Below are 24,533 nucleotides of genomic sequence, written 5' to 3' on the forward strand. Positions count from 1 at the left end.
CTCCAGTCTCTGTGGTGCATGATTTTGAACCTCCCCACTGTCAGAATTTTGCATCTGCATTGGATGAGAGGTTAAGGTATTGGTCTTGAAATCCAATAGAATTTTACAGCACAGGTTCAAATCTCACTCTCAGCGCTATTGTTTAAAGCTGTGCAGAATGTTCAAATCAGTGAGCTGGAGCTACCTTTCAGACTTGGATCTCTCGTGATCTGAGAGAAATTTTGTTCAGATAAGTGCTTTTAACTGGAAACATGCAAGGTTTCAAAGAACCTCCCTCAAGCTGCACCTTAACTATTATTGCTCACTGCTCAGTTGCAGAATTTTGGGTATTTGCCCATGTCTGTGGCGTTTGAGTTTCATGTGAGATTCAGTGCAATACTATTTCCAGTTTAAAATGCTGAAGGAAATTGATGTTTTTTGATTAATTTCAAACTAACAGTGTAAATTGTGCAAGGATAACTTAAACTGCTTTTGTGTTACTGTTGCCACATCAGGACTGTGGTACTTTGAGATCTCCTAGCACTAATCTGCCAACAATGTGATGAGAGGTGCCAACTGGAGAACCATTAGGAATGAAACTAACATTTTGTGCTACCTCAGACAACAGCACTTGGGGCACTGGGACCGTCAATTCCAGGGTGCTGTCTTCATTGATAATTTAGCATTGGCACACTATTAATGTAAAAAAAATATTCCGCTAGTGCAGCAACAACATACTTGACAGCTGTTGAGCCTCTGCCATATGTCATCTTCCATTAAGATTGCTGAACTCAGTGGTGAGTTGTTGATATACAAATGTTTTACCCTACTGTTCTGACTCAGCGTTGTTTAGAGGGTGATTTTGTAAATGGCGTATTAAGGACTAAAGGTACTCAGGCAGCCATCATGTGTCCCAGTGAGAAATAGCTGTTTCAGCAAAGCTTAACAAATATTTTAACCAGATAGCACTTGATCCATAGTTAGCAAATTATGACACCTACAAATTGCTTTTTGCCAATTTTATAAATATGAATTCTTTTTCTCTTCAAACAGTAGGTTACAGAAAAAGGCAAGTACTCCCAAAAAGCTCATTGACATCTCTGTGCAGCAGTCTCCAAGTATGGTTCTTCGCAGCCAAATGAAAGCAAAACTGACATGTCCTCTGAGAAATGATGCTGCTGTGAGTCACAAACCATTTTTCTGCTATTTCATCTGAACCAACATTAGCTTATTTTAATCTATCGTTGTGAAGGGTTTATGAGCATAGGAGCAGGAATAGACCATTCAGCTCTTGAGCCTGTTCCACCATTCAACTAGATCATGGCTGATTATCTACCTCAATGTCATTTCCCCACGCTGTCCCCATAACTCTTGATGTCATTAGTATCTAGAAATCTGTCGATTTGTGTCTTGAACATACTCAATGACTGAGCTTCCACAGTTCTCTGGAGTGGAGAATTCCAAAGATTCACTACCCTCTAAGTGAAGACACTCCTCCTCATCTCAGTTCTAAATTGCTTCCCCCTTATTCTGAGCTACCTTTCAGACTTGAATCTCTCGTGGTCTGAGAGAAATTTTGTTCAGATAAGTGCTTTTAACTGGAAACATGCACGGTTTCAAAGAACTTCCCTCAAGCTGCATCTTAACTATTAATGCTCACTGCTCAGTTGCAGAATTTTGGGTATTTGCCCATATCTGTGGCGTTTGAGTTTCATGTGAGATTCAGTGCAATACTATTTCCAGTTTAAAATGCTGAAGGAAATTGATGTTTTTTGATTAATTCCACACTAACAGTGTAAATTGTGCAAGGATAACTTAAACTGCTTTTGTGTTACTGTTGCCACACCAGGACTGTGGTACTTTGAGATCTCCTAGCACTAATTTGCCAACAATGTGATGAGAGGTGCCAGTCATGGGAAACATCCTTTCTGCTTCTACCCTGTCTAGCCCCTTAGGAATTTTGTAAGTTACAATGAGATCACCTTATTCTTCTAAACTCTAGAGAATATAGGCCCAGTCTTCTAAATCTGTCCTCATAAGACAATCCCACCGTTCCAGGGATCAGTCTGGTGAACCTCCATTGCACTCCCTTTATGGCAAGTATATCCTTCCTTAGGTAAGGAGACCAAAACTGGACACAGTACTTCAGGTGCGGTATAACCAAGCAAGAAATCTTTACTCCTGTACACAAATCCTCTTGTGATAAAGGCCAACATACCATTTGCCTACCTAATTGTTTCTTGCACCTGCATGTTAGTTTTCAGTGACTTATGAACAAGGACACATGAACAAGGAATGGCATTAAACAGGAAATTAGAGATGCATTCAATAAGGAAACATCTGTAATCATGGATGACTTTAAGCTGCACATAGATTGGGCAAATCAAATTAGTAACAATACCGTAGAGGAGGAATTCCTGGAGTGTATATGGGATGGTTTTCCGGACCAATACGTTGAGGAACCAACTAGAGAACAGGCCATCCTAGACTGGGTGTTGTGTAATGAGAAAGGAATAATTGACAATCTATTTGTGCAAGGCCCCTTGGGGATGAGCGACCATAATATGATAGAATTCTTCATCAAGATGGAGAGTGACATGGTTGATCCTGAGACTAGGGTCCTGAATATTAAGAAAGGAAAATACGATAGTATGAGGCATGAGTTGGCAATGATGGATTGGGAAACGTTACTTAAAGGGATGACGGTGGATAGGTTATGGCAAACATTCGAAGAGCGCATGGGTGAACTGCAACGATTGTTTATTCCTGTCTGGCGCAAAAGTAAACCAGGAAAGGTGGCCAAACCATGGCTTACAAGGGAAATTAGAGATAGTATTAGATCCAAGGAAGAGGCATACAAATTGGCCAGAAAAAACAACAAACTTGAGGATTGGGAGCAGTTAAGAATTCAGCAAAGGAGGACCAAGGGATTGATTAGGAATGGGTAAAATAGAGTACGCGAGTAAGCTTGTGGGGAATATAAAAATTGACTGCAAAAGTTTCTATAGGTATGTAAAGAGAAAAGGATTGGTGAAGACAAATGTAGGTCCCTTACAGTCATAAACAGGGGAATTTATATTGGGGAACAAAGAAATGGCTGACCAACTAAATACATACTTTGGTTCTGTCTTCACAAAGGAGAGCACAAATAACATACCAGAAATGTTGGGGAACACAGGGTTTAGTGAGAGGGAGGGACTGAAAGAAATCAGTATTAGTAGGGAAATGGTGTTGGGGAAATTGACGGGATTGAAGGCCGATAAATCCCCAGGGCCTGATAATCTACATCTCAGAATACTTAAGGAAGTGGCCCTAGAAATAGTGGATGCATTGGTGGTCATCTTCCAAGATTCTATAGACTCTGGAACAGTTCCTATAGATTGGAAGGTAGCTAATTTATCCCCATTATTTAAAAAGGGAGTTAGGGAGGGAATTATAGACCATTCAGCCTGACGTCGGTAGTGGGGGATATTCTAGAGCCCATTATAAAAGATTTAATAGCTGAGCACTTGGAAAACAGTGGCAGAATCGGACAGAGTCAGCATGGATTTACAAAAGAGAAATCAGCTTGACAATTCTTCTGGAATTTTTCGAGCATGTAACTAGTAGAATTGATGAGGGGGAGCCAGTGGATGTGGTTTATTTGGACTTTCAGAAGGCTTTCGACAAAGTCCCACTTAAGAGGTTAACGTGTAAAACATGGGATTGGGGGTAGTGTATTGAGATGGATGGAAAACTGGTTGGCAGACAGGAAACAAAGAGTAGGAATAAACGGGTCTTTTTCTGAGTGGCAGGCAGTGACTAGAGGGGTACCGCAGGGATCAGTGCTGGGACCCCAGCTATTCACAATATATATTAATGATTTAGATGAGGGAACTAAATGTAATATCTCCAAATTTGCAGATGACACAAAGCTGGTGGGAGGGTGAGCTGTGAGGAGAATGCAGAGATGCTTCTGTGATTTAGACAAACTGAGTGATTGGGCAAATGCATGTCAAATGCAGTATAATGTGGATAAATGTGAGGTCATCCACTTTGGTAGCAAAAACAGGAAGGCAGATCATTATCTGAATGGCTATAAATTGAGAGGGGGGAAATGTGCAACGAGATCTGGGTGTCCTCATACACCAGCTGCTGAAGGTAAGCACGCAGATGCAGCAGGGGGTAAAGAAGGCAAATGGTATGTTGACCTTCATAGTGAGAGGATTCGAGTACAGGAGCAGAGATGTCATGCTGCAATTATACAGAGCCTTGATGAGACCACACCTGGAATATTGTGTGCAATTTTGGGCCCTGTATCTCAGGAAGGATGTGCTGGCCCTGGAGAAGGTCCAGAGGAGGTTCACGAGAATGATCCCAGGAATGAAAGGCTTAACATATGAGGAATGTTTGAGGACTCTGGGTCTATACTTGATGGAGTTTAGAAGGACGAGGGGGGGGATCTGATTGAAACTTACAGAATGCTGAAAGGCCTGGATAGAGTGGACGTGGGGAAGATGTTTCCATTAGTAGGAGAGTCTAGGACCTGAGGGCACAGCCTCAGAGTAAAGGGAAGACCTTTAAGAACAGAGATGAGGAGAAACTTCTTTAGCCAGAGAGTGGTGAATCTATGGAATTCATTGCCACAGAAGGCTGTGGAGGCCAGGTCATTGAGTTAAGACCGAGATAGATTGGTAAGGGGATCAAAGGTTACGGGGAGGAGGTAGGAGAATGGGTTTGAGAAACTTATCAGCCATGATTGAATGATGGAGCAGACTCGATGGGCCGAATGGCCTAATTTCTGCTCCTATGTCTTACGGTCTTATGGTCTTTGGGTGCAGCGAAGGTTTATCGGACTGATTCCTCGGATGACATATGAGGAGAGATTGAGTCGGTTAGGATTATATTCGCTGGAATTCAGAAGAATGAGGGAGGATCTCATGGAAACCTATAAGATTCTAACAGGACTAGACAGGAAGGTTGTTCCTGATGGTGGGGGAGTCCAGAACCAGGGGTCACAGCCTGAGGATACAGGGTAGACCATTTAGGACTGATGAGGAGAAATTTCTTCACCCAGAGAGTGGTGAGCCTGTGGAATTTGCTACCACAGAAAGTAGTTGAGGCCAAAGCATTGTATGTTTTCAAGAAGGAGTTAGATATAGCTCTTGGGACGAAAGGGATCAAAAGATATTGGGAGAAAGTGAGAGCAGGCTATTGAGTTGGATGATCAGCCATGATCATAATGAATGGCAGAGCAGGTTCGAAGGGCTGAATGGCTTACACCTATTTTCTACGTGTGTTTAAATGCATGACACCCAAGTTCCTTTGGACATCAACAGTTTCCAATCTCTCATCATTTAAGAAATACTGTGCACCTCCGCTGCTCCTCCTTAAGTGGCTAACCTAACATTTATCCACATTATATCCCATCTGCCGTGTTCTTGCCCACTCACTAAGCCTGTCCAAATCCCCTTGAAGCTTCTTTGCAACCTTACAACAGATGTTCCCACCTAGTTTTATGTCATCCACAAATTTGAAAATATTACATTTGGTCCCCACATCCAAATCATTTCAATAGATTGTGAACAGTTGGGGCCCAAGCACTGTTCTTTGCATTACCCCACTAGTTGTAGCCTGCCAACCTGAAATGACATATTTATTCCTACTCTTTGTTTTCTGTCCATTAACCATTCCTTAATCCATGCCAATGTATTAGCCATGTGCTCTAATTTTGTTTACTAACCTCCTGTGTGGAATCTTATCGAAAGCTTTCTGAAAATTGAAATAGACCACGTCCACTGGTTCCCCCTTATCTATTCTGCTAGTAACATCCTCAAAAAACTTCAATAGGTTTGTCAAACATGCTTTCCCTTTCATCAATCCATATTTATTCTGCCCAATCAGATCATTATTTTCAAAGTGTCCAGTTATCATATCCTATATAATAGATTCTAGTATTTTCCCTGTTGATGTCTGGCTAACAGGTTTGTAGTTGCCTGTTTTCTCTCTCCCTCCTTTCTTGAATAGTATGGTTACATTTGCAATGGTCATACTTAGATATTTAGCCAATAGAAAAGCATTTTGTGAAAGTTTTAGTCGTGTTTCCTCATGTGATATATAGTGTCTTAGAGTGTTGATGCTCCAGTACACTGAACTGTTCGTTTGCGTCAGAAGGACAGGAGCAGATAATCTAGACAGCCACGTAAGTGTAGAAGAACTGCATTATTTGAGGCATTAAACCAAGGCCTCATCTATTTTTCCAGCCAGAGATGGAAGATCTCGTGACAGTAAGTGACAAGAGAATTTGTATCTAGCATCCATTAGTTGACACACTGGCACATTTGAAATAATGAAGTTTGGGGCAGGGAGGGAGTTTGAAAATGTACAATTCAAGATACCCATGTTCAACTGCAAGTTTGTGGATCATCTTTTGTCCTTCTGGAGGCATTGGAGGCAAGCACGATTATGATCTAAAAGGAATCACTGCTTTTCAGTTCATCCTGTTCCACTATGTAACCTACGTAGAGGTGAAAGTGTGAAGACTTTGAGAGTGCAATAGGACAGAGTGTCTCCAACAGAAACTTGTAGACAGAGGCTGACTTAATAAGTGAAGTGTTGTGTTTTTATTGTTTTTCTATTTTTGAGGCAGTGTGAGTTTCATGTTCTGTTATCAAGTGAAACCTACTACAATGACCCTTTTTAAAATTTATTCTTTCAAAGGATATGGGTGCCACTGTCTAGGCCAACAATTATTTCCAATCCCTAATTGCCCTTGAGAAGGTGGTGGTGAGCTGTCTTTTTGAACTGCTGCAGTCCATGTGGTATTGGTACATCCACAGTGCAGTTAGGAAGGGAGTTCCAGGATTTTGATTCAGCAACAGTGAAGAAATGACGATGTATTTCCAAATCAGGATGGTGTGTGGTTTGGAGGGGAACTTGCAGGTAGTGGTGTTCCCATGCATCAGCTGCCCTTGTCCTTCTTGATGGTAGATGTTGTGGGTTTGGAAGGTGCTGTTGAAGAAGCCTTGGTGAGTTTCTGCAGTGCATCTTGTAGATCAGGCTTGTCCAATCTTTTCATGTGAGGTGCCTCATTTCAGTTTTTTTTCTCTCAAGGGGCTGATGAGCAAATTTTGGCAAGATAAGGTTTGACGCGAGTTTAAACATTTTATTTTTCTAAAAAAAATCAATGTCAAAGAAGTAAATTGATAATTTTTTTAAAAGTGTAATTAATAAAAGTGACCATTAAAAAGTGTCAAATAGCAGAGTTAACCAATAAAATCTTGTTTGCCTTTTCACTTAAGAAGCAGAGTTAGAGAGAGCCAGACCAGTCCCCCAAATCCCGGTCACTGGGGAAGGGGTGGGGATGGAGTTGGGTTTAACTAACACTGCTAACCTCAGCAGAATTCGGACAAAAGCAGGTTGTTTTTCTGCCTGTGTTTTCCTCCCCTCCTGGCCCGCCTTGTGGATAGGGTTTTGGGATGGGAGCAGGAGGAAGGCAGGGGTGTGTGTGTGGGGGTGTGATTGTGTGTGTGTGTCCAGCTCACTCACAGTCTCATGGCTCTCTCTCTCACCCACTCATGCGTTGCCTTCTTTATTCTTTCATGGGATGTGGGCATCGCTGACAAGGCCAGCATTTGTTGCCAGGCTTGAAATGAACGGCTTGCTAGGCCATTTCAGAGGACAGTTACGAGTCAACCACATTGCCATGGTAGGCCAGACTAAAAAAGGCTGGCAGATTTCCTTCCTTTAAGAGCATTACTGTGACTAGCTTTATATTGCAGATTTATTCATTTAATTTAACTTCCATCAGCTGCCATGGTGGGATTTGTCACCAGAGCAGAGCATTAGCTTGGCCCTCTGGATTAACAGCCCAGTGACATTACCATTATGCTATCATCTCCCTCATACATTCACCCAGACTCTCTCACTCACACAGACGCATGCATTCACTTGCTCACACAGACTCATTCGCTTGCTCACTCACTCACCCAAATTCACTCACTCAGAGTCACTCACTCATAGACCCACTCACTCACTCACTCACACTCGCACAGACTCACTGACTTACACAAACCCACTCACTCACTCTCTCACACAAACGCATTCACTCATTCACACAAACCCACTCACTCACCCACTCAAACAAACCCACTCACTCACCCACTCAAACAAACCCACTCCCTCAAACAAACCCACTCCCTCAAACAAACCCACTCCCTCAAACAAACCCACTCCCTCAAACAAACCCACTCCCTCAAACAAGCCCACTCCCTCAAACAAACCCACTCCCTCAAACAAACCCTCTCCCTCAAACAAACCCTCTCCCTCAAACAAACCCTCTCCCTCAAACAAACCCTTTCCCTCAAACAAACCCTCTCCCTCAAATAAACCCTCTCCCTCAAACAAACCCTCTCCCTCAAACAAACCCTCTCCCTCAAACAAACCCACTCCCTCAAACAAACTCTCTCCCTCAAACAAACCCTCTCCCTCAAACAAACCCTCTCCCTCAAACAAACCCTCTCCCTCAAACAAACCCTCTCCCTCAAACAAACCCTCTCCCTCAAACAAACCCTCTCCCTCAAACAAACCCTCTCCCCCAAACAAACCCTCTCCCTCAAACAAACCCTCTCCCTCAAACAAACCCTCTCACTCGCACAGACTCACTAACTTACACAAACCCACTCGCTCAAACCCACTCACTCGCACAGACTCACTAATTTACACAAACCCACTCACTCAAACAAACCCACTCACTCACTCAAACCCACTCACTCACTCACTCAAACCCACTCACTCACTCACACAAACCCACTCACTCACTCACACAAACCCACTCACTCACACAAACCCACTCACTCACTCACACAAACCCACTCACTCACACAAACTCACTCACAAAAACCCACTCACTCACTCACACAAACCCACTCACTCACTCACACAAACCCACTCACTCACTCACACAAACCCACTCACTCACTCACACAAACCCACTCACTCACTCACACAAACCCACTCACTCACTCACACAAACCCACTCACTCACTCTCACAAACCCACTCACTCACTCACACAAACCCACTCACTCACTCACACAAACCCACTCACTCACTCACACAAACCCACTCACTCATTTACTCACACAGAGCCACTCTAACTGACTCTCACACACACACATACACACACACACACACACACACACACACACACACACACACACACACCTTTAGTCACTCACACAGAGCCACTCAGCCCCACTCTCCCACATAGACCCATTTGCTCACACCGACACACTCGTTCACTCACACAGAGACTCACTTGCTCACACACAGAGACTCACTCACATAAACACACTCACTCACACACACAGAGTCACTCAGGCCTGCCCGCGCTCTTGGAGGCCCCGCCGGCGTGCTTTCGGAGGCCCCGCCGGCGCGCTCTCGCACGCCCCCACCCGCTTGGCCGCCCTCTCTCTTTCACAGATGCTGTCACTCACTCACAGACACACTCACGCACCCAGACTCAATGACTCGCTCTGACCCCATTGTCTGCTCACTCTGGACCCGCTCGCTCGCTTGCTCCAACCCAGACTCACTGTCACTAATCCAGAAACCCAGGGGTAATACTCTGGGGATCTGGGTTCGAATCCCATTATGGCAGATGGTGGGATTTGAATCCAATAAAAATCTGGTATTAACAGTCTAATGATGACCATGAAACCATTGCTGATTGTCATAAAAACCCATCTGGTTCACTAATGTCTATTAGGGAAGGAAATCTGTCACCCTTACCTGGTCTGGCCTACATGTGACTCCAGACCCACAGCAATGTGGTTGACTCTTTAAAGCCCCCTGAACAAGGACAATTGTCGATGAGCAATAAACGAGCCAGTGAAGCCCACATCCCATGAACAAATAAAAAACTCACTCACTCTCACAGATCCATTCACTCACATGCAGAGGCTTGAGTAGGGGCGCGCAAGGAGACAGGCGACTACACCGGACACCGGAGTGAGACGGAGATTGAGTGAGTAGTGGAAATTCAGTGCATGGGAGAAAGAGATGTGGAATGCGTAGGAATTATTCTAAGTTAATTAAGTGAGCAATTAAATTAACTAAATAACATAAGTAACAATGGCAGGACAGGTGTTATCTTGCAGCTGTGGAAAGTGGGAGCTCTTGAATGCCAAAGGTGATCCAGGACAAACACATCTGCAGAAAGTGTAAGCAACCACAGGAATTCCAGATCAGAATTATTGACTGGAAGCCAAACTGCAGACACTGTGCATCATAAGGGAGGGGGAGAAATATCTGTTCCAGAAAATGGTCACAACTCTTAGAATAAGGTTGCCAGTTTTGGTCAGCATTGAGGGACAGAAGGATGTGACATGAGTGAGGCAGGTGCAGACAATAGTAGAGGAGCCTCAAACTTTGCAATTGTCAAACAGGCTTGAGGTGCTCACAACCTGTGTGGATGAAAGCGAGGTCTGCAAGGTGGATGAGCAGGATGGCCGTGGCACCATGGTACAGGAAGCTGTTGAAGCTGGGAAGCAAACAGGAATGTAGTGATAGTAGGGGACTGTATAGTGAGGGGGACAGTATAGTATAGCTGTTCTCTGCAGCAAAGAGCGAGAGTCCAAAAGGCTGTTGCTTGTCTGGTGCCAAGGTTCAGCTGGAGAGGGACTTGCAGTGGGAGGGGGAAAGATCCAGTTGTTGTTGTGCATGTAGGTACCAATGACATAGGCAGGACAAAAAAGGAGGTCCTGCACAGTCAGTATGAGAAGCTATGTACCAAATTAAGAAGCAGAATCTCAAAGGTAATAACCTTTGTATTATTAACTGAGCCACATACAAATTGGCAGAAGACAAATAAGATTCGAGAGTTGAATGGGTGGCTTAAAAACTGGCGTGGGAGAAGTGGTTTGTGGGACACTGGTACGAGTACTGGGGAAAGTGGGGGGCCTGTACCATTGGGACAATGTACATCTGAACCGTGCTGGGGCGAGTGTTTTTGTGAATCGCTTATCTAGGGAAGTAGAGAGGGCTTTAAACTAAACAGGGGGTGTGGGGGATCAACCTTGGGTGGATGTGGCAAATCCAGGGGTAGATTCTGGTTCCATCAGACTGGAAAATAGCAAATATAACCCCTCTATTCAAGGATGGAGGAGGCAGGAAACAGGAAACTCTAGGCCAGCTAGCACGATGTCTGTCGTGGGGAAGGTGTTAGAATCGATCGTTAATGAGGTTATAGCTGGGCACTTAGGGCAACTCAAGGCAACTGGGAAGAGCTAGCATGGTTTTGGGGAAGAGAAACCATGTTTAATCAATTTATTGGAGTTCTTTGAAGGAGTAACATGCGCTGTGGATAAAGGGGAGCCTATGGACTTGCTGCACTTGGATTTCCAGAAGGCATTTGATAAGGTGCCACATCAAAGGTTATTGCAGAAAATAAAAGCTCATGATTTAGGGGGTAACACGGATAGAAGATTGGTTGGCTGGCAAAAATCAGACAGCATGCATAAATGGATCTTTTTATGATTGACAGGATGTGATGAGTGGAATCCCACAGTCTGTGCTGGGGCCTCAAATTTTTACAATTTTTATCAATGACTTAGATGTGGGGAGTGAAGGCATGGTAGCTAAATTTGCAGATGACACAAAGATACCATTACCATATTGTGTACAGTACTTGTCTCCTTATTTAAGGAAGATTTAAATGCCTTGGAAACCATTCAAAGAAGGTTTACTAGACTCATACCAGAAAGGGGCAGGTTGTCTTATGAGGAATGTTTGGACAGGTTAGGCTTGTATCCACTGGAGTTTAGAAGAGTAAGAGATCCTTTAAATCCTGAGGGGTCTTGACAGGGTGGATGTGGCGAGGATGTTTCTTGTGGGAGAATCTAGAATTAGGGGTCACTGTTTAAAAATAAGAGGTCGCTTATTTAAGACAGAGTTGAGAAATTTTTTCTCTGAGGGTTGTGGGTCTTTGGAACTCTCTTCCTCAAAAGGCGGTAGAAGCAGCGTCTTTGAATATTTTTTAAGGCAGAGCTAGATAGATTCATGATTAAGGGGGTGAAAGGTTATTGGGGGAGGCAGGAATGTGGGGTTGAGATTAAAATCAGATCAGCCATGAATTAATTGAATGTTGGAGCAGACTCGAGGGACCGAGTGGCCTCCTCCTGCTCCTAATTCGTATGTTTGTATGTAGACAGGTAGGAAAGCATGGTGTGAAGAGGACATAAGGAGGTTGCAGATGGTTATTGATTGGTTGAGTAAGTGGGCAAAAATATAGCAGATGGTGTACAATGTGAGAAAATGTGAAGTTGTTCACTTTGGCAGGAAGAATGAAAAAAAGAGTATTACTTAAACAGAGAATGGCTGCAGAATTCCGAGGTGCAGAGGGATCAAGTGCAATCTTCGCAAAAAGTTAAAATGCAGGCACAGCAAGTAATTAAGAAGGCTATTGAAATGCTAACCTTTATTACAAGTGGAATTGAACATAAAAGTAAGGATGTTAAGCCTCAGTTATACAGAGCATTGCTGAGACCACATCTTGAAAATTGTGCGCAGTTTTAGTCTTCTTATTTAAGGAGGGATGTAATTGCATTGGAGGCAGTTCAGAGGAGGTTTACTAGATTGATACCTGGAATCTGCGGGTTGCCTTATGAGGAAGGATTAGACAGATTGGGCTTGTTTCCACTGGAGTTTAGAAGAGTGAGACATGACTTGATTGAAGTATATAAGACCCTGAATGATATTGACAAGGTGGACATGGAAAGGATGTTTCCTCTTGTGGGTGAGTCCAGAACTAGAAGGCACTGTTTTAAAATTAGGAGTTGTCCTTTTAGGACAGAGATGAGAATTTTTTCCTCTCAGACGGTTGTGCGACTTTGGAACTTCCTGCCTCAAAAGGCAGTGGAGGGAGAGTCATTGAATATTTTTAAGGCAGTGATTGATAGATTCTTGTTAGACAAGGGAATTAAAGGTTATCGGGGGGGTAGATAAGAATGTGGAACTCAAATCACCAACATCTCAGCCATGATCTTAATGAATGGTGGATCAGGCTTGAGGGGCCAAATGGGCGACTTCTGTTCCTATTTCATATGTTTGGTTCACCCATACAGACTGACTCAGTCACTCATTCACACAGACCCACTCACTTCCTGACACAGATCCACTCACTCTCTGATACAGATCCACTCACTCTCACCTTGACCCGCCTTCCCACGCAGGCCCACCCTCCCACGCAGGCCCACCCTCCCACGCAGGCCCACCCTCCCACGCAGGCCCACCCTCCCACTTTTACAGGCCCACCCTCCCACTCTTACAGGCCCACCCTCCCACTCTTACAGACCCACCCTCTCACTCTTACAGACCCACCCTCTCACTCTTACAGACCCACCCTCTCACTCTTACAGACCCACCCTCTCACTCTTACAGACCCACCCTCTCACTCTTACAGACCCACCCTCTCACTCTTACAGACCCACTCTCTCACTCTTACAGACCCACTCTCTCACTCTTACAGACCCACTCTCTCACTCTTACAGACCCACTCTCTCACTCTTACAGACCCACTCTCTCACTCTCACAGACCCACTCTCTCCCTCTCACAGACCCAATCAGTGTACCATCTCCAAAATCCATTACAGAAACTCACCAAGGCTCCCTAGGCAGCACCTTGCAAACCCACAACTGTTACCATCTAAAAGAACAAGGACAGCAGATACATGGGAACATCACCACCTGGAAGTTCCCCTCCAAGCCACTCACCATCCTGACTTGGAAATATATGTTCCTTCACTGTCGCTAGGTAAAAACCTGGATCTTCCTCCCTAGCAGCACTAGGATGTACCTACACCATATGGACTGCAGCGGTTCATGAAGGCAGCTCACCACCACCACCACCTCTAGGGCAATTAGGGATGGGCAATTAATGCTGGCCTGGGCATCAAAGCCCACAATCCTTGAATGAATATAAAACACCATACCATTGTAGGGAGGAGGATAAGAAAGAGCAGGTATGTCAAGTAGTAAGGAGAGTGGAGGATGAAGGAGACAGTGAGAGTGAGGCAAAAGGAGATTTAGACAATTCACCAATTGAACCTCCTGGTATTCGATTCACTAATTCTGAAATATTAGGACAGTTAGACCCCATGTTCACATACTTAGAGATAGGACAATGAGAAAGATTTAGTTAGGCTATTTACAACTTTAGCCACACATGATGTGCATATGGAAAGGACTCCTATAAAATAACATCCTTATCGTTTAAGCCCAGAGAAACAGGCTCAGGTAAAAGCACAAACCCAACACATGTTAAAAAATCACTTCGTGAACTGGTGTTGGCTGCCCTATCTTCATTTAACCTTCAAGGTGGCAATCGATGCCAGTGACTTGCAGTTGGATGTGGCCTTATTACAAAAAGATGAATCAGGCATAGAAAAGCCAGTGGGATACTTTTCTAAAAAGTTAAGTTGGCATCATAAAAGATATTCCGCCATAGAAAAGGAAACCCTGGGATTGTTACTGGCCTTTGTAGAAATGTTTAAGGCTCAATGCCAGACTGTTTTGATGTGAGTTTGTTGCTACAGCCTTATAACTTGAAGGTTGTCCATATTGCTGGAAAAGATAACGTAATTGCTGATGCATCATCCAAAATGCAAATTTTGTTCATATAATGTAGAAATCAAAAGGTTAGACACTAGACAGAGATTCTGTAGAAGGAGTGGGTGAGAATGGTGAGTGCATGTTTAAAATTTTAAATATATGTTGTATATATTTTCCTAAATGTTTTGTAATGAAACACATTTGAAAATGGCATTTAATTCATTATGAGTGGAGGCATATGAGAAATCCATTTTGGAAAATTTGAAGCACATTGAATTCTGGACGTTCTTCCTCCTGAGTTACTTTTAAAAGTTTGCTATATTAATTCATGGCTGTGAATGCTTTACCTCAAGAAACCACATTGAATCCTGGACAGTATTCTTCCTGAGTTACTTTTAAAAGTTTGCAATATTAATTTGGGGCTGTGAATGTCTTTCCTCAAAATGGATGTCCAGCGGAAATACCTGGAGAAGGAAGAGATACTTTGTATATCTAAGTTAACAAAGAACTGCTGTTGCTAGGCGAAAGACTAATGCTGATTGTTTAAGAACACCTGGCCTAAGAGAAGCATTCTTTGAGTATCTTAGTCTCTAAAGTCTCAGGCAAAGCAAGTGTGGGTGTGCCTTAGAAGCAGGCTGCAAGAAAAGACTCTTCCACTCTCCCTGCCCCACCTTTGTGTTAAACTTACCTCAGAAATGTTTCATTGGAATAAATCATCTGTGTTTTTTTTGAAAGTCTGCAAATTTGTGATAAGTACGAGTCGTCAAGGACAGTTTCACCAAAAAATCCATCTGAAGAAACTTCCAGACCTATTGTGACCAGAATTCTGTTAGATCAACAGCGTCGAGATCTCTTAGGTTTTATCCTTTTAAAAGAAATGTTCCCATACTCCAGCCTCTGCAGAGGTCTGTGTTTGTCTTGTCCTGTTTTGTGTTTGTGTGAGAGCTTATGGGGATTTGAATATCTGTTTTTTAAAGAAAGGGGAAAATCGTTACACTTCTCAACTACGTTTATGTTCACCAGTTTATTCACTTGTTTTTTGAAAAAGCAGTTTGATGATAAATCAATTTTTTTATGGTTATTGAAGGAAGCCTGGTTAGGATCTTTTTATGCTAGGAATGACAGTATCAAAGGTAAACAATTGGCCAGTTGTATGGGTGGATGAAGCATTCAAACTATTGTTACGACCTGTAGAGAAGTGGGGCTCAAATTGACTGTGCATCCCTCCCATCTTGGTCCATAATACATGCTGCTTATGCTGTTTGGCATGCAAGTAGCCCTGTGGTTACCAGCATTTAATTTTTACAATTTGTTATTACCCTCGGCTCAGTGATAGCAAACTCACCTCTGAATCAGGAGGCTGTGAGCTCAATTCCCACTCCAGATATTTGAGCAAATAAACTAGGCTGATGCTTCAGTGTCATACCAAAGGAATGCTTCGTTAAACCATGGCTCCATCTGTCATGTCAAGTAGACATCAAAGATCCCAAGGACACTCTCAGAGGAGCAGAAATGATTCCTTGGTGTCCTGGCCAATATTTTATCCTTAACTAACAATACTAAAATAGATTATCCGATCATTTATTCCATAACTATATGTGAAACCTTGCTGTGTGTTAATTAGAGACAGCCTTTAAGGTTCTGCAAATTACTTGAAACATTATTTGGGTTCCTGACAAGATAAAACATTGATAGTGGCTTTAGCGTAGCAAATTAAGAAGAATTATTAAGTAATAAAATAATACTTGACAACCAGGCAATAGTCTATTTGTTGCATATGGCCTTTACTTTCAGGAGCAGCTCGGACACAGGTCGGCGCTAGTTCTGGTCTGACTTCTGTTTCTTTTCCTCTCTCTTTGATCTTCTTTCTTCAGTGAACCTGTGTGCTGGATCCTTTCAGAATCCTTCTTATCCCTCTCTAGCTCTGGTATCCAGGATTTCTCCAACCATATATGCTAAAAGCAATTGACTCGCACCATTCATAACACAATTAGTATGGTCAATACACGGTTCACAGTTACATGAATAGACCACTAATGCACCATTCACAGTTACATCAATAGACAATCGATACACAATCTATAGCTAGGTCCTGAGCTACAATTAATAAAGTCTAACGCATGCAAAAATTTGGAGTCTAAATTGTTCCTTGGTAGCACTTCTGGTAACACAATTACGATTAGAGTTTAGCAATACAATCAAAAATACCCAAATAGCCTTGTCATTTCGAATTGCCCTTTTTCTGTCTCTTATTGTTAAACTATACATTTCATTGACAGACTCAATCATTTTAAACTGTTCTAATTTCATCAATTCATTAATTTAATCATCCTGAATTGTTCTAACTTCTTACCCTTTGTCTCTATACACATCTAGTTTCATACAACATGTTATCCCAAATCATTGCATGACATCCTTTATTTATGCCTAACCTAATCAATGCAAGCAGCAATCTCCCATTAGAACACAATTCAACAGTTAACTCATTGCTTACCGAAGCTAGCACAAGCATGTATAAAGTACAGTACTTAAAATTCATAGTACAAGGAAAAATATATGAAAACCCATTTCCTACATTACATACTTGAAAGGTAATTAATTGACTGTAAAATGCTTGGGACATCCTGAGGTTATGAAAGTTTTTTCCCTTAATCACAAAGATTCATAATTTGTAGCCTAAATGGCATAGTCTGATGGTGTTTATTCATCCACTATCTGTTGGGTAATTAGAGATGGACAACAGATGCTGGCCTAGCCAGCAACACACACACCCTGTGAGAAATAATTTTAAAAATGGTGAGAAAAGTACAAATGGAGCTGTGTCAATTTCAGTGACTAATTACAGTAATATGGTTTCTGTTCAACCCTATGCAATGCTACATTACCACCTGCTTTAAGGTTGCATTTGGTCCATTAGGAGCTCATTTATGGGAATGGTTGTTGATACTGAGCATGAGAAAAATATCTGGTCAAACTCTAAGTTCTATTCTCATAAATAAGGAAACTTGTTTTTTTGGATAAAGGGGACTGCTGGATCATCTAAAAGGCATTCAACCAAGAAGAATTCTCCAGCATTGAGCAAAGCAAAGACTGTAGAAGCAATCCCTTGGGAGGCTTTAGATGATTACACACCAAGAGGTCTTCTGAAGAAATTCATGCGGACTGGTGGGTAGCAATTACATCTTCTTACAGTTATATTTGTAGAAAACTTGTATATTTTAATGAACTGTTATGCAAGGATGCTGTACTTAAATGCATAAAGTGGAAAAAGAATTAAGTCAATATCGTGAAATCTTATCACAGAGTTGTAACTTGACAAGCTTGTATTGCAGTTTGAATGTATTTGGAAGTAGCTGTGTACAGGCAGTCAGTCTTCACCTTACCAAAGTGGCAATTGGTGTGTGAACAGAAACAGTGAATATTGGCAAACAATTTAACAACAGGGGGATATTATGGTTAAGTGTCAACTTGTCCTGGCTTGATGTCCACAGATAGGTCCATTCATATGTCCAGATATATCCATGCTGGCTAGGTTTAGGAGGAGGAAGTCTTGCAGATTTCCCAAATCCAGTCACTCAGGATGGTCGTAATTCTGGGATTGGCTAACTCTGTACAGAGGAGGGAATTCAACCTGCAATCATCTGGTCTGTCTGGTTCAGTTACTGATTATATCAACTGAATTACTGGGGGAGAGGCCAAATCACCAATAACTGCATTACTTGCTCACACATCTTTGTGTTACTTTAGTAGGATTAATGTTACAAATCCTTGAACAAACTTTCTGCTTTCTTAATAGAGCTGGAATCCTCCTTAGTTAAGGTTGTGAATCCTAAAATGAAGAAATCTATGCAAAAGAAATCTCAAGTGAAGAAAAAAGTACCATCTAGCAGGTACATAAATTAATGAAGTAAGAATACATAGAGCTAACTCCTGATATGGATTATCAGTAAGTGAAATCATCCTGCCTTTTTAACATCCTTATCTCCAAGGCACAGTGCTAGATTGTCAGCTGGTAGGCACCATTGCCTCTGAATCAGAAGGTTGCAGAATCAAGTCCCGCTCCAGGACTTCAGTACAAAAATCAAGGCTGATGCTCCAGCCTGTTGTAGATGCTGTCTTTCGGATGAGGCTTTAAACTGAGGCTCTGTCGGCTCTCAAAGGAGGATGTAAAAGATCTCATTTCAAAGAAGAGCAGTGGAATTATCTTTGGTGTCATTGTCAATGTTTGTCCCTCAATCAACGTCACAAAAACAGATTACCTGATCATTATCATATTGCTGCTGGTGGGGGCTTGCTGTCAGCAGGGCCTTGTCCTCATTGAGACTTTTCTATGTGAAAATTGTCTCCACGTTACCTACATTACAAGTTACCAACTGCACATCAACAGTACTTCATTGACTGTAAAGCAATTTGTGAGACTCTGTGGCCATGAAAGGTGCTATATAAATGGAAGTTTTTTTTCCACAGAATGATGGTTTTAAAGGTACAGGCATCACTTAAGTGGCCTTCATTCATATGTGATCTTATGCCATAAGTTTTTGCAAGCCATTTAACTGTGTGAAGTACTACAGGCAAGCCTGATCCTGCTTTCATCTCCTACTTGCATGTGCGCACTTTTATTTAGGATGACTGGATAGGGATAAAGAGTGAAAACCCTGGGTAATTCTATATACATACTTAGACTGGAAGCTCTCCGGATGAGCATAGGCTGAGAATCATAGTACCTTCCTGTTCTAGGTGATTCAATTCCACACTAGTTCCACTGCACTATCAAACTGAGCCATTGAGGGAGTTTGAGATAATCTCAATCAGAATTTTACATGTCATTCTGCAGGAAGATTAAAAATGTGTGTGCAATAGGCTGTTAGAACATGTTGTTTTAATGATTTATATTTTCTTCGGGAATGACAGCTTTGATTTAAGTTTGCCAACAGAAGATACCACAGAGGAGAATTTGCCCATAGACCTTAAAGCTCGAAAACAGAAGACGTTAAGTGTTTCAGAGTTCGAAAGGGTAACACGACAGAGACTCCAACATACAGCAGGTACGTATGGATTTATCCAGATGTGATCAAATAGTTGAGAATTTGTAGGGCCAAGGATTTTTCCTGTTAAGAGTCACAGAGTCATTATAGCACAGAAGGAGGCCATTCAGCCCTTGAAGTCCATGCCCATTCTCTTTACAGCAGGCCAATCATTCTGCTGCTCTATCCCTGTAGCCCTGTAAGTTTATTCCCTCAAGGAAATTCCTTTTGAAATCATCTTTGCTTCCACCAAGCTCGTATGCAGGGAGGTCCAGGTTATTACCACTCGCTGTGTCAAAAAAGTTCTTCCTTGCACCCCACTGTATCTCTTGCCCAAAACCTTAAATTTGTGTTAGCTTTTGTACCATCAGCTACTGGGAGTAGTTTGTCTTTGTCCATCTTATGTAAACCTGTCTTAATCTTGTACATCTCTCAAACCTCCCCTGAATCTCCACCACTGACACACACAGTGGCAGCAGTGTGTTATCATCTACAAGATGCACTGCAGGAACTCATTGGGCTCTTTCGACAGAACCTTGGACACCCACGACCTTTACCACCTAGGAGGACAAGGGCAGCAGATGCATGGGAGCACTACCACCTGCAAGTCCGTGCCCCCCCCCCAACCGGTCACACCCATCCTGACTAGGAACAATATCGCTGCTCCTTCACTGTTGCTGGGTCAAAATCCTGGAACTCCCTTCCTATTGGCACTGTGGGTGTACTTGAGGTTCAAGAAGGCATCTCACCATCACCTTCTGACACCTGTTTGAGGTCACCCAAAAAAAAAGAACTCTAGCTTCTCCAAACTAACCTTGTAACTAAAATCCCTCATCCTGGAACCATTTTGATAAATTTCCTCTGCACCCTCCCAAAGACCCTCACACCTTTCCTAAAGTGTAAAAGTATTTGTTAAAATGAACTTTCTAGTTAGATGAACAACAAACGCTGTTTCCTAGTGAAGCAATGGATGTTTGTTTTCTGTCATCTAGCAGTACTTGTGTTTATTTAGTTTGCCTTCCTCCATCCTAGTGGTCACATGATACAATGATAATAGAGTTGTTGACTAATCATAGCAACCAAACTTTATCAATCATTCTACAACAGACCCAGTCGGGAAAAATGCCAGTGCTGGAAAACTTTGGGAGCCATAGGTCCAAAACCACCTATTCTCTGCTCTCTCTCCCCACCAACAAGCATGCTATACTTACCACATGCCATGTTGTGACTTACCCATATATTGTTTCTAAAAATATAATTTTCTGAAATTCAAATAAATTAACAATAAATTAAATGCTTCTGTTGCCTCCCTTACAAGCCTGTTCCATGGATTTACTATTTGTTTACTGACATGTTTCTGCAGATTTGTTTTGAATTTACCACCTTTAAGTGCAGGCTGGATTCTCTGGTTCCACTATACTGGACAAAATGAAATAGCTTGCCATTTTCTATGTCAGTTAGTCCCATTTTAGAATCCAAAAAATAACACCTTTCAACCTTCTCTCTTCCAATGAAAAGATGTCTATAATTGCTGATCATAATCAAATCTGCCCCTGTCCATCCCCGCAATCATTCTGGTTGCCCTCTTCTGTATCCCCTCAATTCATGCAACATCCTTTATCTGCTTTGGCAACCAGAGCAGAAGCACCATTGATTAATGAAGTGAAGATTCTGGCTCGATGTTGACCGTTTAAGATATTCCAACTCTTGATATGCTTCACTCACTGCTAAGTATTGTTACAATAACTTCAATTTTTTTGTTCGATCATTTTCATTTTCCTTAGTTTCTTTCCATTTAAATGATGACAGTTTGGTGCCAAGTGGGCCAGATTTTTAATGTTCATTTATTTTCATCATTCTATGCTGCTGTTAAAGATACAGTGATTGATTCCCCCTCATTATGCATCTATTTGTGATAATTAGAAAGACAATTGCTCACATTTCTCTGCTTATAGCCATTAAAGTACTGATAACATCATTTCTGTTCAGGAGAAGATGGCTGGTGGCATCAGCCTTTAAAATTCTCACCCTCTTGCTTAAATCCTTAGGGTAGTGTTCTCAGTTCAACCATCTTCAGCTGTTTCATCATGATCTTCTTTCCATCATAAGGTCAGAAGGGGAGATGTTCACTGATGATTACGCAATGTTCAGCACCATTCACGACTCCTCAGATACTGAAACAGTCCATGTCCAAATGCAACAAAACCTGGACAATATCCAGGCTTGGGCTGACAAGTGGCAAGTAAAATTCACACCACACAAGTGCCAGGCAATGACCATCTCCAACAAGACAGAATCTAACCATTGCCCCATGACATTCAATGGCATTACCATTGCTGAATCTCCCACTATAAACATCCTGGGTATTACCATTGACCAGAAACTGAACTGGACTAGCTATTTAAATACTGGGGCTATAAGAGCAGGTCAGAGACTAGGAATCCTGCCGTGAGCAACTCACCTTCTGATTCCCCAAAGCCTGTCCACCATCTACTTGGGACAAGACAGGAATGTGATGGAATACTCTCCACTTTCCTGGATGAGTGCAGCTCTCGCAACACTCAAGAAGCTTGACACCATCCAGGGCAAAGCAGCCTGCTTGATTGGCACTCGTTCCACAAACATTCACTCCCTCCACCGCCAGCGAACAGTAGCAGCAGTGTGTACCATCAACAAGATGCACTGCAGAAACTCACCAAAGCTCCTTAGGCAGCACTTTCCAAACACACAACTACTACCATCTAGAAGGACAAAGGCAGCAGATACATGGGAACAACACTACTTGTAAGTTCCAAGCCACTCACCATCTTGACTTGGAAATATATCGTCATTCCTTCACTGTTGCTGGGCCAAAATCCTAGAACTCCCTCCCTAACAGCACTGTGGGTGTACCAACAGCACAGAACTACAGCATTTCAAGAAGGCAGCTCACCACCACTTCTCAAGGGCAATTAGGATTGCGCAATAAATGCTGGCTTAGTCAATGACACACACATCCCGTAAATGAATAATAAAAAAAAAATCCCTTCACTACCTCACCCTTCCCTACGTTTATGACTCTTCTAACCCTTCAACTCTCTTAATAAGGATAAGCTGCGTCCGGTGTCAGCAGGGTTAGTAATCGATAATGTCATGCAACTCTGCCGTACTTTAACTTACCTACTCCTGAAACCTCATCCACGTCTTTATTTCTATCTTTAGACTTGACTTAAAATGCACTACTGGCCAACCTCCCATGTTTTACCCTACATAAACTGGAGGTTATCCAAAATGCTGCTCCTTGTGTTCTAACTAAAAATAAGTCCTGTTCACCCATCACTCCTGTGTTTGCTGACCAACATTGGCTCCCAATTAAACAATGCCTTGCTTTAATGCTCATCCTTGTTTTTAAATCCTTCCATGTTCTTGACCCTCCAGATCTCTGTAATCTCCTCCAGCCCTACAACTCTCAAAGAAATCTGCACTCATCCAATTCTGGCCTTTTCAGCATTTCTGATTTTAATCTCTCTGCCATTAGCAACCATGCCAATGCCTTGATATGTAGAATTCCCTCCCTTTTCTCCTTTATGAAACTTCTTAAAACGCACCTCTTTGTTCAAGTTTTTGGTCTTCTGCCCTAATGTCTCCTTATTTGGCACAATGTCAAACTTTGTTTGCTAACATTCCTTTGAAGTGCCTTGGAACATTTTATAAAGTTAATGGCTATATAAATGCAAATTGTTGTCGCTGATACAGGCACAATGGCTCTCCTTGTGCTGTATCATTTTCTGAAGTTCCAGATTGCTTATTTCAGTTTTAAAGTCATAGAGGTAAAGGGAACATACTGCAATTTAACTGGGACTGTAGCAAAGTTTATATGATGGATGCCAATGGCAGACATCTTGGAAGCATAGTAACTTATTTAGCGAATGCAAATCCCCAAAGCCAAGTGATGATAACCTCATTTGCTGAGTTTAAGGTGATTAGTCCGCCACTTAGTCTGTAGAGGAAATGCACCTCGGTAATGTGCAGCATTGTTTGTGTCTTTCCACAAGTGCATAAGGGGTTTTTACTGAGGCCTCAGTGGTGATCATTGGCTGCATAGAGACCCCATTGCGTATTCCAATCCCAGCCCCTGTCGTGTATTCACCATACCCCCTGACCTTCCCCTCTCTGATGCTGAACGTTCAATGCTCAGCAAAGGACTCAGTTTCATACCCTTACACACTCACCTCAATGAATTTTGGGCTCAGCACGATGCTGAACTCTTCTTCCGCTGCCTTCATCTCCGCGCTCACTTCTTTGGGCAGGAGTCCATCCCCGTTCATTGGATCCTTTTACCCGCCTCCAATATTCTCCCTCCACCTGGACCCCTCCTTCTGGATTTTTACCTGCTCTTAATCTTTTCATTTAGAACTGTCGGCGTGACATCAGTTGCCTCAATTTCTCTGCTCCTCTCAGCCACTCTAACCTGTCTCTTTCTGAACTTACTGCACTCCATTCTCTCAGGTCCAACCCTGAAGTTGTCATCAAACCTGCCGACAGGGGTGGTGCTGTTGTTGTCTGGCGCATTGACCTCTACCTCGCAGAGGCTGAGCGTCAACTCACAGACACTTGCTCCTACTTCCCCCTGGACCATGACTCCACCACTGAACATCAAGTCATTGTTTCCAGGACTGCCACTGACCTCATCTCCTCTGGAGATCTTCCCTCCGCACGTTCCAACCTCATAGTCTCCCACCCTCGGATGGCCCGCTTCTACCTCCTCCCCAAAATCCAAACAGAATGGTCCCGGCAAACCGATCGCTTCAGCCTGTTCCTGCCCCACGGAACTCATTTCTTCCAACCATGACTCCATTCTCTCTCTCCTTGTCCTGTCTCTTCCCACCTGCATCCGTGATTCCTCTCACGCCCTACATCATATCAACAATTTCCAGTTCCCTGGCCCCAACCGCCTCCTCTT

The 24,533-nt window shown here is 42.7% G+C and overlaps 1 protein-coding gene across 1 annotated transcript in view; it reads left to right on the plus strand.

Moving 5' to 3' along the window:
* Positions 1 to 24,533, plus strand: part of LOC121280051 — a 76,352-nt gene that overhangs the window by 3,129 nt on the left and 48,690 nt on the right. Inside the window, exons 3-6 of the mRNA XM_041191680.1 lie at positions 1,033 to 1,159; positions 17,591 to 17,732; positions 18,364 to 18,457; positions 19,479 to 19,612. Coding sequence (XP_041047614.1) covers positions 1,033 to 1,159; positions 17,591 to 17,732; positions 18,364 to 18,457; positions 19,479 to 19,612 — 497 coding nt within the window. The remainder of the gene's footprint in view (positions 1 to 1,032; positions 1,160 to 17,590; positions 17,733 to 18,363; positions 18,458 to 19,478; positions 19,613 to 24,533) is intronic.

Source organism: Carcharodon carcharias, chromosome 7, assembly GCF_017639515.1.
Source record: "Carcharodon carcharias isolate sCarCar2 chromosome 7, sCarCar2.pri, whole genome shotgun sequence".
Lineage (NCBI taxonomy): Eukaryota > Metazoa > Chordata > Chondrichthyes > Lamniformes > Lamnidae > Carcharodon > Carcharodon carcharias.